Source organism: Diabrotica undecimpunctata, chromosome 1 (assembly GCF_040954645.1).
Source record: "Diabrotica undecimpunctata isolate CICGRU chromosome 1, icDiaUnde3, whole genome shotgun sequence".
Taxonomy (NCBI): domain Eukaryota; kingdom Metazoa; phylum Arthropoda; class Insecta; order Coleoptera; family Chrysomelidae; genus Diabrotica; species Diabrotica undecimpunctata.
In genome coordinates this window covers 194,103,893-194,119,878 of record NC_092803.1, presented here as the reverse complement: position 1 = coordinate 194,119,878, position 15,986 = coordinate 194,103,893, and the positions used below count along the sequence as shown (strand labels likewise).

The 15,986-nt window shown below is 34.6% G+C and overlaps 1 protein-coding gene across 1 annotated transcript in view; it reads left to right on the top strand.

Moving 5' to 3' along the window:
* Nucleotides 1-15,986, top strand: part of Rab3GAP1 (RAB3 GTPase activating protein subunit 1) — a 252,279-nt gene that overhangs the window by 234,770 nt on the left and 1,523 nt on the right. The window contains exons 4-5 of the mRNA XM_072520931.1: nucleotides 183-483; nucleotides 2,816-3,211. Of these exons, the coding sequence (XP_072377032.1) occupies nucleotides 183-483; nucleotides 2,816-3,211 (697 nt within the window). The remainder of the gene's footprint in view (nucleotides 1-182; nucleotides 484-2,815; nucleotides 3,212-15,986) is intronic.

Genomic DNA, 15,986 nt, shown 5'->3' with positions numbered 1-15,986 from the left:
TTATTCCGAAAATGTTCTGTGATAGTTTGTTTAGTTTCCTTGTGGATGTTGGTTTTTGTTCTGAAATAGAGCAATAAAAAAGGGCTATAAAAAATAAAGTTTACTATATTTTCATTTTAAATTACTAAAATTTGATCTTCTCCAATATAACTTTTAATAACTTATTTTTTATTTTGTTTCAGTTTGCCACTTGGTTTACCAGATCTGCGAACCTGCCTACTATCTCAAAAGCTTCAAATGTTAAATTGTTGCATCGAAAGAAGAACTTGTCGAGAAAATACTCAGCAATCGGCTTACGACTCGGCAGAGGGGTCGTCAACAGATGATGAATTTTTTGACTGCTCCTCGGAAAAACCTGCCGACGAAAAGGCCAAAGAAAAGTATTCTCTGTGGAATCAACCTGTAGGGAGAAAAAACAAATTTGGTAATCTAAAGTTGCTGAAAACTGGAGATCCCCTGTACATTCCTGTTACTCAAGAACAAGTTAGTATATCTAGGTTAAAGATTTTTCTGAATGGACATTTTTGATATTGTTGATTACAGTGTTAAAGATATATACACAGCTCAACAGGCTCTAGAGGCTCATGGCTTGGAATTTTTCAATCCATGCTTCTTTGTGGATTTTCTTGTAATCGAAGTAAGTACTCATAATTCTCAAGTAATTCTCTTGCGTAAAACTTACCAACGGCTTTCCATTCTCGTTGCTTTAGTCATGTTCGCTTTTACTTCCCGTAGTACATCTCTTTATTTCCCACCTTGGCATTTAAAAAGTTACCACCTTGGCATTTTCCATCTTAAAAATCCCACCTTATGTTCACAATCACAACCTTTTTCTACTGAAACGTTGCTATTCTAAAAAGATATTCTTCAGATAAATTGTCTTCCCATCTCCTCCTCCCAATTTAACATCAGGTTTCACAGTACTTGGACATGGGCGAGTCTTTGAACCCATTGTATTTTCAATATCCACCACATTACGACTATTCAATTTTCTGTATCTGGTTATTTCTAGGGTATACATAAACTCTTTCTTAAACTATTTCATAAACTATTTCTAGGGTATAAAGAAAATACAGTTGGAATACTTGGGTCACGTTATGAGACATAATAAATATAGAGTACTACAGCTGATCGTTCAAGGGAAAATAGACAGCAGAAGGGGTCCAGGGAGGAGAAGACACTCCTCCAGTGGCTCCAAAACTTGCGGCAATGGTTCGGATTGTCATCTTCTGAACTATTCAGATCTGCCGTAAACAAAATCAGAATAGCCATGTTGATTGCCAACGTTCGGAACGGACAAGGCACATGAAGAAGAAGATACATAAACTCATCCCAAATAGCATAAATTCACTCGTAGATAGTACAAACTCATCACCACAATAAAACCAGGGATTTTAAAATAGACATGGAGAGATTTTCAAACGGATTACTGTTTAAACCGCTAATAACTTAAAAGAATAATCCAAGTTCGGATGTATTAATTGTAAATGCAATGCATTGGCTGATATTTGGGACTTCCTTTAGATTATATTGATAGTTACATAACACTATGCAAAAAAAATTCTCTTTATTTGCCCTTGTTCTTACAACATGGATATTCGAAGTAACGTGCTTACAGGTTACCTCTTATACGTCTGATAGGCCACTCACCGTGAGACACCCGATATAAATAAATATGTCAGTTAAATTTTAAAGCAATTTTGCGAATTTAATAAATTATAATATAAACAAAAAGTATAACAGGTAACAGACAATTTTCCGCAGTATAAACCAGCGCCTTCGGCTAAGAATGCTGGTGATAAGTTTACCTATTTACGGTGATGAGTTTACGGGTCTCCAAATGATGCCGGTGATCAGTTTGCTATATCTCGAAGGGGCTAATAATTTTATGAGGGGCTATAAATTGATAAGTTCATATATGTACGTCCAATTTCTAACTTTCCATTCCGTGAAACAAGGTGGAAAATGCTTAACATCCCAACTGAGCTGGATAGGAAGGATATACTTTTTAGCAAATCCTTTTTTTATTTTTATTTATTTATTTATCTTAATTTCAATTCGGACTTTTATTTCTGTATTTCGGTGATGATTGTTTTTAACTCATATTCTCAGATATTTGTGCACATTACCCTTTTTTATTTTAGTTTGCTCTATTATAAGAGTTTCATCTGTGTTTTATGTTTCTGGGTCCTAAATTTAGTTTTTTTTTTATTGAATTTGGTTTCAAATAAACTGTATTTAATAACCAATATTACTATAGATTATTTTTCATTCTAATTTATACAATTCGTTCTGCTGACAAGCTCTTTTGACGATTCAACGTTGGCGCTGGCTTACAATGGGATACCAGTCTCATCGATGAATTATAACAATATTGAAGGCGTTGGGCCTTGACCAATGAAGATATCAAGTTTAACACAAAGATATGTTAGCATTACTTGGGCGCTAATAGTAAGAGAGACTAATATGATTGACCTAAAACACCAAGAAAAATTATATTTTCGAGTGACCACTAGATAAACCAAACAAAATTTATAAAACAGAAACTCAGGAAACAAGGAATAAAGACATTTACTGGAAGCAAAGATTTGGACGCCAGGGAAATCTGTAGAATAAGCACTAAAACCTCCTGAAAAATAAATAAGGTGCTAGTAAAAATAATACTGTATTTACAAACCAATTTATTAAACTTGATAAAAAACAGCGAACAATATTAGAAAATCAATATGTCCGTTGTGTGTCCTTTCTGAAGACATACAATAAAATATTTAATTACTCGTATATGTATTTTATTTGATTTATTAACATGTTCTAGGTAATAAAAACTGAAGACCAGCTACAAGAGGACGCCGATTTCCTCCTCAACCTCGGCTCGGACGCCGAAGCTAGTGACTTAAGAGCCAGAATGATGAGTTCGTCGCTTCTATCTGATATGGAATCGTTTAAGGCAGCAAATCCAGGAGCTGTGGTGGAAGATTTTATTCGCTGGTATTCGCCTCGAGATTGGATCGAAAACGATAATGAATTCGACGAGTGGGGGCAGAAGGTTGGTCAATTAAGTCCGAGAATGTTAATAGAAGACAACAATATATGGGTAGAAACTTGGGAGTCTGCTAAACCAGTTCCAGCTCATAGACAGAGAAGGTTATTTGACGATACTGGCGAAGCTGAAAAAGTTTTGCAGTATTTGGAAATGAGGACAGTTTCTCAGGTAAGTTATGCTAATACTAAGAAATATTAATATTATTTAAATACTGTTGCAATCAATAATATATTTAAAAGCATTGAATTGTTGAATGAATCAACACCATTGTTGAAATGGTTCCACCATTGCTCTACACGTGTTTCGAGTTATTCAACTTCTAGAGTAAAAAGTTACTTCTAGCGTCGTTCAAAAGCCTCTAGTGAGATGGTTTGAATTTGCGGTTTACTTCTTGTTACTTCGTATAGATGCCGCTGTTAGTGTACGAGGCTGTTATTTTAATTATAACGGCCAACTACTAGACTACATTTCATTTCAGTTTAAACTTCCACAAGTGTTCCAGATGAGGGATGAATAACTTGAAACACGTGTAGAGCAATGGTGGAATTCGAATTGAAATAAAATGCAATCTTCTACTTTCATTTAAACGTCTTTTCTCTACGTAAAGAGCGAAAACGATAGTGTTTATTAAGGGTGAACCGTAGATGCGTGTCGGTGTAAAAGAAGGTTACTTCTAGCGACACCGCCCTGCGTGTCAGATGGTGTTTATCAGGTGGATTTGCCTTTTAGTCCATTAGAAAAGATAAATTTGGGTCCTTTCTATAATATTGTACTGAGTTTATTAGTCTAATTTATTAACTTTATTTATTATAAAAATGTTCTAACACTTAGTTTATTTAAAGTCTTTATTTGTACAATATAACTAATTTATTTCACACTACTAATTATATAATTTATTTACATTTATTACAATACGCGCGTTACATTTTAAAAACTCGACGCGATATTATCTTCCGACTGCCCCACACAATGAAAGTCACGCTATATATACCAAAACAGCCGTTAGCATGGAATCTCTCGAAGCCCATGGATGTTGACCTGAATTGCCTCGAATGAACGGGAACCCAGACTGGTTTTTATAGCGGCTCGGAGAAAATACTAGAACAGAAGTGAGAATAAACAACATGTTTACAGGTTTTTAATATGACTCATATTTTATCGTAACAATATGGTTGCCAAGCGTTTCTCTTCGCTTGAAGATATATTGCTTCGAACTCCTTCTTTGAAAACTGATTATACGACAGTTATCAAAAAATATCTTCATGTATCGCTTACAAATAGTGTGTCAAAAATTATGCAGAATAACCTAGGTATTAAGGCATATTTTATCCTACATTTTGCAATAGTAAAGGATACTGGGTCATCCAAGACTCGTGTTGTTTTTGATGCAAGCGCGCGTATGTCTACGAGATTATCACTTAATGATGTACTGTTCACTGGGTGTCAGGTCCAGCCTAACTTGTACGATATTGTACTTCGTTTACGATCTTTTCAATTCATTCTCACGGCGGACATCTAGAAAATGTATCGGCAGATACAAGTTTATCTTAAACAGCCATTTCTACTCAACATCCTTTGACAACCTTTGTAAACGAACTTCAACGTCGGTCTGAACCACAATAGATTAGTTTTTGGTACTAAAGCAGCTACTTATTTGTCGACCCGAGTGTTGAATCATTTGACGATATTTTGTCAGTATGCCATGATGAAATTCACCTTAAAATCTCATTCCAGCAACTTAATGAGGTATTGACGTCAAACAAATTCTGTTTGCCTAAGTGTTCGTCTAATTCACTGCATTTTTTGACATCTCTTTATATTGATTATCCGACTCGAAGGACCATTATGTTTCTTTCTGCACAGACGATGACATTTTTATAACCTTTGAGGCTATCAGAGAAAGAGAATGTCTATGTTCAATCTAGAACTAGCTGGTGTCTCCCTTTCGCTTTGGGTATGTATATTACCATGGAAAAATAAAAGCAAATAAACGTATTTAAATATAACAGCAACAATAAACTTGTTTTTATTTAAAAGTGGTACCTTACCCATGGGATGGTAGCAGGAGCTGCCAAAACAACGCCTTCTTTAATACACACGAACAAGGTATTAATAATGGCGAAACGGTTTACACCCTTAACTCGGACAAGACTATCTTGTTTGCTCGATGTAACTACTCTTGTTGAAAAAAGCGGTTGGTTAACGAATTGTTTTTAAGATGACGCTACATGTGGGCGATAATTACACAAGCGATCTGCAATTTTGACGAAAGCCACTCATTTCTTTATTGTTCTTTGTTAACAACAATGTATTAATAAACACTCACACATAATATTGTTTGCAACATTATATCATAAACCGTTTAATTGTTTGCTAGTGTCTGGCTTTTTGCCAAGTGAAATCTTGGCTAACTATACGGGGAGAATGAAAATTAGCAAAGAGTCTGTTAATAGTTTAACAATGTTTATATACAGTTGCAGAACTGCAGCAGATATGCCTTTTATTCACACAGGACACTGACACTGTTGCCATTTATATTTAAATATTTTACAACGTTTGCAAATTATTGTCAAAAGTAGAGTTAAACTTTTATTACAAAATAAAAAATATTTTTAAATAGTTTTAGATATTTGAATCAATTTATTCGAACAGGTATATTAACTAGATACAGATTATAGCTCACGTGAATAGGGGCAATATGTAGAACTGAAAAGTTACAATCTTTAAGTATGTGTTTTTTGTTAAAAGTACCTCTAGGCCACATTTTGTTCTCGCACTGACGTCTACAATACATAATTTTATTTAACAACTCGAAAGATCCCCGATATGTTGCCTCATTTGTTACTTCACTACATATAAGGAAGGCACGCACTGAGCCGTCAATCAAGCAAACTGACAAACCTATTATTTTTAGCTTCAGATTTACAGATAATACTGGTGAATATATTACGGTATCGGTCCATTCAACCTGTCGAGGAGAACATGCTAATAGTTTATTTGTGATGTCTTTTCCACAGTTATTGGCTTGATTTTATTGCGGTATAGTTAGGCGTTATTAACTCTGTTATCTTTTTGTAAAATATTTTATTTCTGGTTTTTGTACTTGAACGATTCAATCTTTTCCGGTTGAGAAAACAAAACGATTTAACAAACATTTGCTCCAAACAGTTCATACCTTTAATCTATAGTATTGAAAATTTAACAAGATGTTATAACTTAAAAAGCATGAGCTAGAACATAAAAAAAGAGCTAATATAAGTTGTAGAAGTATGAAATAATTAGTAAACCTCGAGAAAGAAGTTTGGGAATAAAGGGGCGTGGTGATGGATAAACGAAATTTAAGAAAAACATAAAGGAAATGGAAAATTATATAAAGAATGACAAGAAAACGAGCTGGACAAAGATCTGCAAAGCAGGTTTCTAGCAGTAGCTAAAGCAAAGGCTACGGCAGATGCGAATAAAAATCTATACTTATCTATACTCTAATCTTAATCAGATTAGATGTATCCCAGACAACAACTTGGTGTTATGTTGCTTACTACTGAACTTGAACTTCCCTTTTTTATAGAGCAATTTGGGGATATATGATCGTCCTTTTTGCAATCATAATAAGAATTTTGGTCTAAAGACATAAAGATCTTATACATGGTATTATCGTGGTAGATTACAAATACCAAAATTACTAGTGGTGAAATATATACCTGTCTCCGGAAATACAGTACGTGTTAAAATTCTGGATGGATGTGCCAATTCTAATAAAAGATAGGAGAGACATAAGGTTAACATCTAATTTCAATTATTTAATTATTGACTATGATTTTTCCTTGATGGTTTTTGATATATCTATTTACTAATACTTTTAGCATTACATTTTTTAATTTTTTTAACTCCTTTATTCGGCAATTCGTCCATCCGGACAACAAGCGTTTGTTCTGACAAATTACTGACTTCTATAGTATGCCTCACTGTGTACACTGTCTTATAAAATTAGATTTGCTAACATGCTTGATTTGTTGGATTATATACACTATAATCAGAATCCAGAATTGTAGACAGCAAATTCTTAGAAGTAGTAGTGACGTTTCAGCGCTATGTAGCTCTTCCAATGGTGTAAAAATTTCATAAGAAGTTACTACAAAAAAATCGGTCTAATTATTGTAGTGAACACGTATTTGAGTTTTGTGAGCAATATGGAAGGCGAGAGCAGTCAAATAAACGATGGCCAAATTTTTCGATCGGTGAAAGTCTATTATATCAAACGTGTATTGAAATAAAATGAAAATTGACCAAAAATAAACCAAATCCTTATAGAAACGAGGTAAAAGAAATAAATTAGACTTACTCACAATCAATTTAATTTTACTATCCAAGACGACCGGTTTCGCTTTCTAAAATTTGCAAAGCATCATCAGGTCAGTGGTACAAAGTAAATTTCAGCATTTAATTTACTCATTACTGGGTTGTGATCTGATCCTATGTCGGCACTTGGATAGGTTTTTGCGGATATAATTGCGTTCCTGTATCTTTGTCTAACTAATACATAGTCCATTTGGTTTCTTACAATTCTCTCTTCTTGATCTGCTAGTGAATTCCAGGTATATAGTCTTCTCTTTGGCATTTTGAATAATGTATTAGCTATAACAAAATTATTGTTTTGGCAAAATTCGATAAGGCTGTCACCTCTTTCGTTTCTGTTGCCCAGACCGTATCCTCCTGTACATTCTTCTACTTTTTCTTTCCCAACTTTTGCGTTAAAGTCTCCCATTATAATTGTTACATCTTGCGTTTTAATGGATATTAAAATGTTGTCTAGGTCTTCGTAGAAAGTTTCAATATCGCTCTCTGGTTTATCCGCAGTTGGAGCATAAACTTGTAGGATGTTTTTTTTGGGTTTGTTTTGGTTTAATTGTAAGAGTATAATTCTGTTGGAGTATGGAGTGAAATTTATTACAGCTTCATCAATGTTTTTGTTTAATATTATTTTAATATATTATTTTTGTGTCCCACTACATGGCTAATATATACCGTTTTCAGTTTTTTTTATAATCTCTATGAGCATATATTTCTTGTTAATTCGGCGCTGAATTTTTATGATTTGGAAGCCTTTTGTAGTCCAAGGAATTCATAATAATTACGGTCGAAATATAAGCTTATACATGCGGCTACAATATCTAGATGGAGAGAGTTATTAACCAAGCTTTCATACGTATTTATGGTTGTAATATGCTCATCAATATTCTGATTGCCTTTTGTTGTAAAAATATCATATATCGATTAGCTCCTCCGTAAAGGAAGAGATGCACGTGCAAATCTATACAATATACGTTTCAAAACGGAAGTCAATAAACCACAGGAAATAGCGAGTATGTGCGCCTCCTGTATGGATTATGTACCGTCATGTATATATTATACTTTAATTCTAATTAAACCAAATAAAGAATAAGCGGAAACTTATTTTTTTCCCTATTTTTGTTAAGATATGTCTACACCCAAACTCTCATTTTTAAAAGGAAATCAGTAAATCGTGAAAGAGTACCCTGATTAATATTATTAAAGCAGTGAAGCGATGACTATACTTTAAATAATTGAAATGATGAAATGACATGACCAAGCTTTGGTAAATAATTATAGACGATCATATTGGATGCTTCACAGGGGAAAACAATCCGACGCACAGAAAGGGATTAGCAATAATTGTAATGAAGGAAACGGACGAAGCTGTTAAAAGTATAGTCCTATTCTCAGAAGAAAGAAGATACTGAAAAATTCTGTAATGATTTAAAAAGATTATCAGTATCTACAAAGAAACAATAATAACTCAATATGTTTATGTTAGATTTTAATTATGGATTAGCGAAGGAGAGCAAGAATGAAACATTTTGACGTTTACAATAATTCTGGCGTCTAGAGTAATTTGTTTGTTTATTACAATAACTCTTACAACTTAGAGGACTGACAATTTTTTACTGTTGTTTTGGTATTCACTCGGTATTATTAACGCTATTTAAAGATGTATTCATAATCATCATCATCATCGACAATACAAATCTAGGTGAGTCTTGGCTGCGTTTACTATTTTCCACGACTCTTGCCGGTCTTGTTCAGTTATCTTCAACTATTGTACTCACATTTTGTGTAGATCAGTTGTTACTGCATCCTTACATCTTTTTATTGGGCGACCATCTAACTTTCTTCAATCAGGCTTTTCTCAAAATGTTTTATCGAGACTTTTCTTTTTTCCAAAGTCTTTCATTAATCGAACTTGGTACGTATCCCGCCCATCTTATTCGGTATTCTTTTATGCAGCGTACTTTGTTGTCATCTCCATAGAGTATCTGGAGCTCCTGATTATGTTTTCTTCATCATTTCCCTGTTTAAAGATATATCAACACTCTTCAAAAAGGCAGAGCTGTTCAAACAATAATTGTTCCACTTGAGTTTTTCATTTATCAATTTGACTTATGTAGCTGGCAGTATTTTAACTGTAGAAGGCATAGGCACATTGGTATGTATTAAAAAGACAAGGATCCCGTTTATCGAACTAGCAATATCATTAACACAGAAACATATAGTAAAAACTAAGCAAAAACAATGCGTTTTAAACGCTCGTGTAATCTTATTTCAACCGAAGCCAAAGATACTAATAATTCTGTAGCATACATTCAATTTATTAATTAATTTTAATTGAATTTTTACCATAAGATTAACTCAGCAGCGTAAAATACCTGCGCCGTGGTAATTAGAAAATAAAAGCAAACTTTACGATATAACAATTCAATAAACAAGAGTAACCTAATTTTTTAAATTAACAAAATGGAAATTTTTTTGTATATAGATACCTACTACGTTTGTTCCTACAGAATTATTACACTCACCAAATTTAATACATTGTTTGGTTGAGTTTACCGAAAGTACAAGCTGATTATAGCCGCAAATGTCAAACATGGAACAAAAAATTTCGGTATAGCAGTGTTTAGAGAGCTTTGAGATGTGGGTATTTCGTCGTATGTTGAAAATTCCATGGACCGACCGCGTTAGAAATGAAGAAGTTTTAAGGCGTATGAATAGAGAACGTGAACTCACAGAAATTGTCAACAAGCGTAAAACGTCTTATCTTGGATACATATTTAGACACGACAGGTATAACTTCCTTCAGCTTATTATAGAAGGGAAAATAGAAGGCAGACGCGGCTCGGGTAGACGACAAATGACCTGGCTGCGCAACATCAAAGATTGGACAGGATTAGACTTTCAATGTTTAATAAGGAAAGCCCAAAATAGGGAAGACTTTGCAGAGGTCATCGCCAACCTTCGCTAAGAAGACGGCACCTAAAAAAGAAGATAGCAGTGTTGGCATGTTTTTATAATGTAGATGCTGTAAAAACATATAAAGCTTTAGAAAAGTCATCATCATCAGTTGGCGCTAAAGCCCTTCGTGAGCCTTTACCTGCTTCAAAACATTCTTCCATCCTTCCCTATCCAGTGTCTGTCTTCTCCAGCCCCTCACTCCAATCTCCCTCAGATCTTCCTGTACATCGTCCAGATATCTGAGTTTAGGTCGCCCCCTTCTTCTTCTTTCGACCGGCCTGTTTAGCATAGTTATTTTAGTGGGATCACTCTCATCCATCCGCATAACGTGGCCCACCCACCTTAGGCGGTTTATTTTGATGGTCTTCACAATATCTGCATCACCAAAAAGTCTATAGAGTTCAAAGTTATATCGCCTTCTTCATAGTCTTCTCCATTGACCATGTTTCCGATCCGTATGTGAGCACTGGGCGTATTATTGTTTTATAAAGTTTGCACTTTGTTGCTATTGACATACTTCTCGCTCTTAGTTGAGGGCCTAGGCCAAAATAACAGCGGATAGCCACGCGTATTTTTTTTTTAGAGCTTTAGAAGTACATTTTGTTTATATTATGTTCTGAATTCTGCAATTTTTTATTTATATAAAACAACAATGAGTAAATATATATTTGTTTGTAGATTAATTGCAGTTAATTATTGGAAATTTTTTTAGCAATTACCCTTTGATAGATTAGAGGATAGATTTGGCAATCGCCAAATCATCTGTTGCCAGATTACAACAGATGTGTACAATTAATCTCGAAAGAGACAAATATTTACCCGTTATTGCTTCATATAAATTAAAAATTGCAGAATTCTTAAAATAGTATAATTAAAATGTACTTTTTAAAAGCTTTCTCTCTTTATATTTGAAGCACACAACATATGCATTATAAAATCATGCCAACACTGCCAAACCGAAATATTTTTGACATTTGCGGCTATATTCAGCTTGTACTTTCGGTAAACTCAACCCATTTTTTTTAACACGTTTTTGGTGCATTCCTCTTCGGTGCATTCTATTTAGAACCTCTTTTCGTACATTTACGAAATTTAATACTTTTTTTAAACACTTCTTTGGTAGATTCCTCTTCGGCGCATTCCATTTGGTACCTCGTATACTCTTTGGTTATTAATACCACTGGGATCTGGTTATGACTGACCGACTATCAGTTCTTCTTTTGTCTTAAAATACTAAAGGGTACTTAGTTCTAAGACCTTATACTATGTTGTTTTCTTATGTTATCTGCTCTGTCAACACTGCTCTGCTTTTACACTAACACTGTACTAATCTTACTTAAATGACTTTATTCTTTTTGAATCTTCTTTCTAATCCGGTGTTATCAAGGAGCTAGATGTTCTCGATGTTTATATATGATTGAGTCCCTATCCGTGATCACCTATCATCTTCTTGATTATTTTGTTGACTTTTTTTTATTTCCGGATCACTGTGGATGTCGAAATTTCTATTTTAACAAGGAGCGCCATCGATGTTATTTAATACTTCAATCTGAAATCTCTTAATGATTTGGATGTTGTTTGACTTGGCACAGCCTAAGAGTTGCCACCAATGCGTTCATACTGGTCTCAGTATTTGTTGTAGATTTATAGTTTATTCTTCTTCTTCAAGTGCCATCACCGCGGCGGAGGTCGGCAATCACCATATCTATTCGGACTTTTGAGACGGCTCTCTGAAAAGTTCATTTGATGTACATTCGTACCACTCTCTCAGGTTGTGCAGCCATGACATTCTACGCCTCCCTATGCTTCTCTTTCCTTGGATCTTTCCCTGCATAATCAGTTGGAGCAAGGTGTATTTCTCTCCACGTGTAATATGTCCGAGATATTCCACTCGAAATTATATTGAAATTTGCTCTAGCCTTTTCTATTCTGATTTTGATCTCCTGAATGTAATCATTTGTGGAGTTAATCATTGTTCCCAGATATGCATATTTGTCCACTTGTTCGACGTTGGTTCCGTTTATTAGAAGATTCTCGTTATTTCTCTGAGTTTTCGATATTCTTATAAATTTCGTCTTCTTAACATTCATTGTTAGACCATACTCTTTTCCATACTCCGCTATTCTGGTCACCAGTCTCTGAAGATCTTCAATATTTTCGGCTAAGATCACAGTGTCGTCCGCATATCTAATGTTGTTAATGGGAACTCCATTTACCTTTATTCCAGCTGTTTCACCCTCAAAAGCGTTTTTCAGGATCTCTTCTTAGTAGGCATTAAATGTTCGTTCTAGTGCTAAAAGCACTGTTCGTTAACACGTACTTTTGCTCGCTGTTTATATGATCCTGAGGTCGTTGTAGTCAATCTTCTTTGATTTCAGGACATTCATTAATTGTTTATGTCGTACTTTATCGAATGCTTTATTATAGATAGTTTATTAGGCATGGACAATGTGAAATTTCTCTGTGGAAATCTAGCATGGAGTATAATACCTAAGTACTGATGTATTCTATGGTACTCGCGCATTATTTATTTTAAATGAAATGTTTTGGATGATATTTTTTGTAAAGTTTGCATCAATTGATTTAGTTCATTTTAGTTTTGTTTCCCATTTTTCACTCCAATCATGAATTTTATTTATTGATATCTGTATTTTTTTTACTTCTTCAGTGGAGTCATTTACTGATGGGATAGCAGTATTATCTGCAAGAACAGCTTCGGTATTAACTCAGGCATGTCGCAAATTTATAATAGGTAACGGACTGGGCGAAGCATATTGATGTCTTTCTCAGTTATTCTTGGTTGCTTTTTTCCCATACTTGCCTATAATTTTGTCATTATGTTTTCTTCAGATTCTTGTGATTACCTTTTTTTATAAGTTGGTATGAAAATCTCCAAAAGGTTATACCCAGCCATATCCCTCGATGGGTTCAAGGATTAACTTGCTAATATATTAGATTCTGATCGAGTAGTCTAAGCGCACGAAATCCCATACCCCATAGGGTTCCTACGCAAAATATGCACTGGTCCGTTTACCAACTAAAAACACACCCAGTCAAGTTCTGTGCGAACGTAACTTTAGGTGTGCCACTGAGTTATACTTTTAATCTGGAAATTATGAGCTACCACGGTCAATCTCCATTTCCTTTTATTATGCGCTCTAACATCTCTTTTCTCTAGATCACCTGACTGACGATACGAACCGTATCAGTAATATCTATAGAGGATCTTCGTATTTTACTTTCCAGTTTCTCCTTTTTTAATATTATTTTTCTTTTCTCTCTGCTTTGAATTTATTGCATCTAAATAGGCAATGTTCAACATCATCAGTAACAGGAGCATATTCTTCATAGGTTCGGTATTAACCTCTTGGTCCATGGCGCTACTGCTTGTAAAGCGGCCCATTCATTTTACCATTTATTTAGAATTAATTCTCACATCTCTTTCGAACGATTCATGTCTCTTTCGAATACGACCAAATCTTAATTCGATTTTGTCACGGCAAACCTTATGCCGTCATGCGATTTAAAAATCGAATCGAACGTCAGTGGCGCTTGTATCTAGGTACAGTTTCCGTCATATAAAACTGGCATACTTTTTTCCCCAATGTAAACCTGTGTCCAGACTTGACATAATGGTCCGTGAATAAATTCGTTGTTGCCATCACAGATAATGGAATTGCAATAAATCTAAATAAAAAAAGAACGTTCAAAAATGTTTATAGTTTATAGGATTTCGTGATGCTCTGGGAACACGGGAGGCCCTTTTTGCTGTACAGGTGCTATTTCAGAGATGCAGGGATGTGAATTGTGATATATACGTATGCTTTATAGATTACCAGAAGGCATTTGACAGAGTAAAACATGACAAATTAATGACTCTAATGCAAGAAATTGGAATTGACAACAAAGATCTTAGAATTATCAGAAACATTTACTACAATCAAACGGCCAAAATCAAAATAGAAGACCAGTTAACTGATAAAATTGCAATAGAACGTGGAGTACGACAGGGCTGTATTTTGTCTCCATTGTTGTTCAATATTTATTCTGAATGGGTATTTAAGGAAGCTTTAGACGGTTGTGCGAAAGGAATACTAATAAACGGTGAATGGTTGAATGACATTAGATATGCAGATGACACTATAGTTTTTGCCGATAATCTGAATGACTTACAGATATTAACAAATCGCATAACAGAAGTCAGCAACAGATACGGACTAGCTCTTAACATAAAGAAAATCAAATTTATGATAATTAGTAAAAAACCAATACTAAACGCTCAACTTACAATCAACCAACAGAATATCGAAAGAGTCGAGCAATATACATATCTAGGCACCAATTTAAATAGCCAATGGGACCACTCAACAGAAATTAAACAGCGAATAATAAAAGCAAAAGCAGCATTCGTTAGAATGAGAACTATTTTCAACAGTCGAGACATATCATTAAAAACAAAATGCCGTCTATTAAACTGCTACATATTCACAGTTCTGCTCTACGGAATGGAAGCATGGACACTGACTGTTGCATCTATGAATCGGCTCGAAGCTTTCGAAATGTGGTGTTATAGGCGCATCTTACGTATATCCTGGGTTGACAGAGTTACTAATGTGGAGGTCCTGCGTAGAATGGGGAAAGAATGTGAAATTCTCATGACCGTCAAAACTAAAAAGTTGGAATATCTAGGTCATGTAATGAGAAATCAAGAACGTTACGGCCTTCTCCAGCTGATTCTCCAAGGGAAAGTAAATGGTAAGAGAGGACCGGGAAGAAGACGCATTTCCTGGCTTCAAAATTTGCGAAAGTGGTATAACACGACTACCACTGAACTGTTCCGCGCTGCAATAAGCAAAGTGAAGATAGCCGTGATGATCGCCAACGTCCGGAACGGATAGGCACTTTAAGAAGAAGATATAGGTATTATTATTATTATCATTATTATTATTATCAACAAAAAACCGTATCTAATAAATTTAATAACCAGATAGAGGGTTGAGTTAATACCCAAAATGTTAGGATCTTTAAACATAGGGTATTGGCAAAGGAAACATTGGAATGCATCTACTGTCATTTTATAATGTGTCTGTCGCTCAGCCCTCCTTTTAGCTGATTTGATACAATATTTTCGTTGAACTGGCAACGTTGCCCTAGAAATTAGAATGACATATGTGACAAGATCAACTTACACAACGTGAAAAAGAGAATTTTCGGTTATAACAGTTGTACCAGTTTTTTATGACGCGAACGGTACGCTCCTTCGCATGATTCGAGTTTTGTCGAATACTAAAAAACCCTAGGTATTATTTCTTACTTTGTTTAACAGTTCATCAAATATTGAAAGCTTCCAAATTATATCTACATTAAAATAGGATGTTCAACAATACCTTATGTTTCGTCATTTTTGGCGTTTTCGATACCCAAACATAAAAAAAAACCTATTGACATTCATTATTCACCGTTGCCACAAACTAACTAGGGCTCTGGCTCTGGGCTAAAGATATTTGGTACGATAACATTTCGTTTCGACTAGATTATTGTACCATGGGAATAAATGTCCCGATTCGATTAAAATATCGTTTCGACTAAATTATCGTATCATGCATGTCGAGCTGTCAATCAGTTTTCTGTGCAC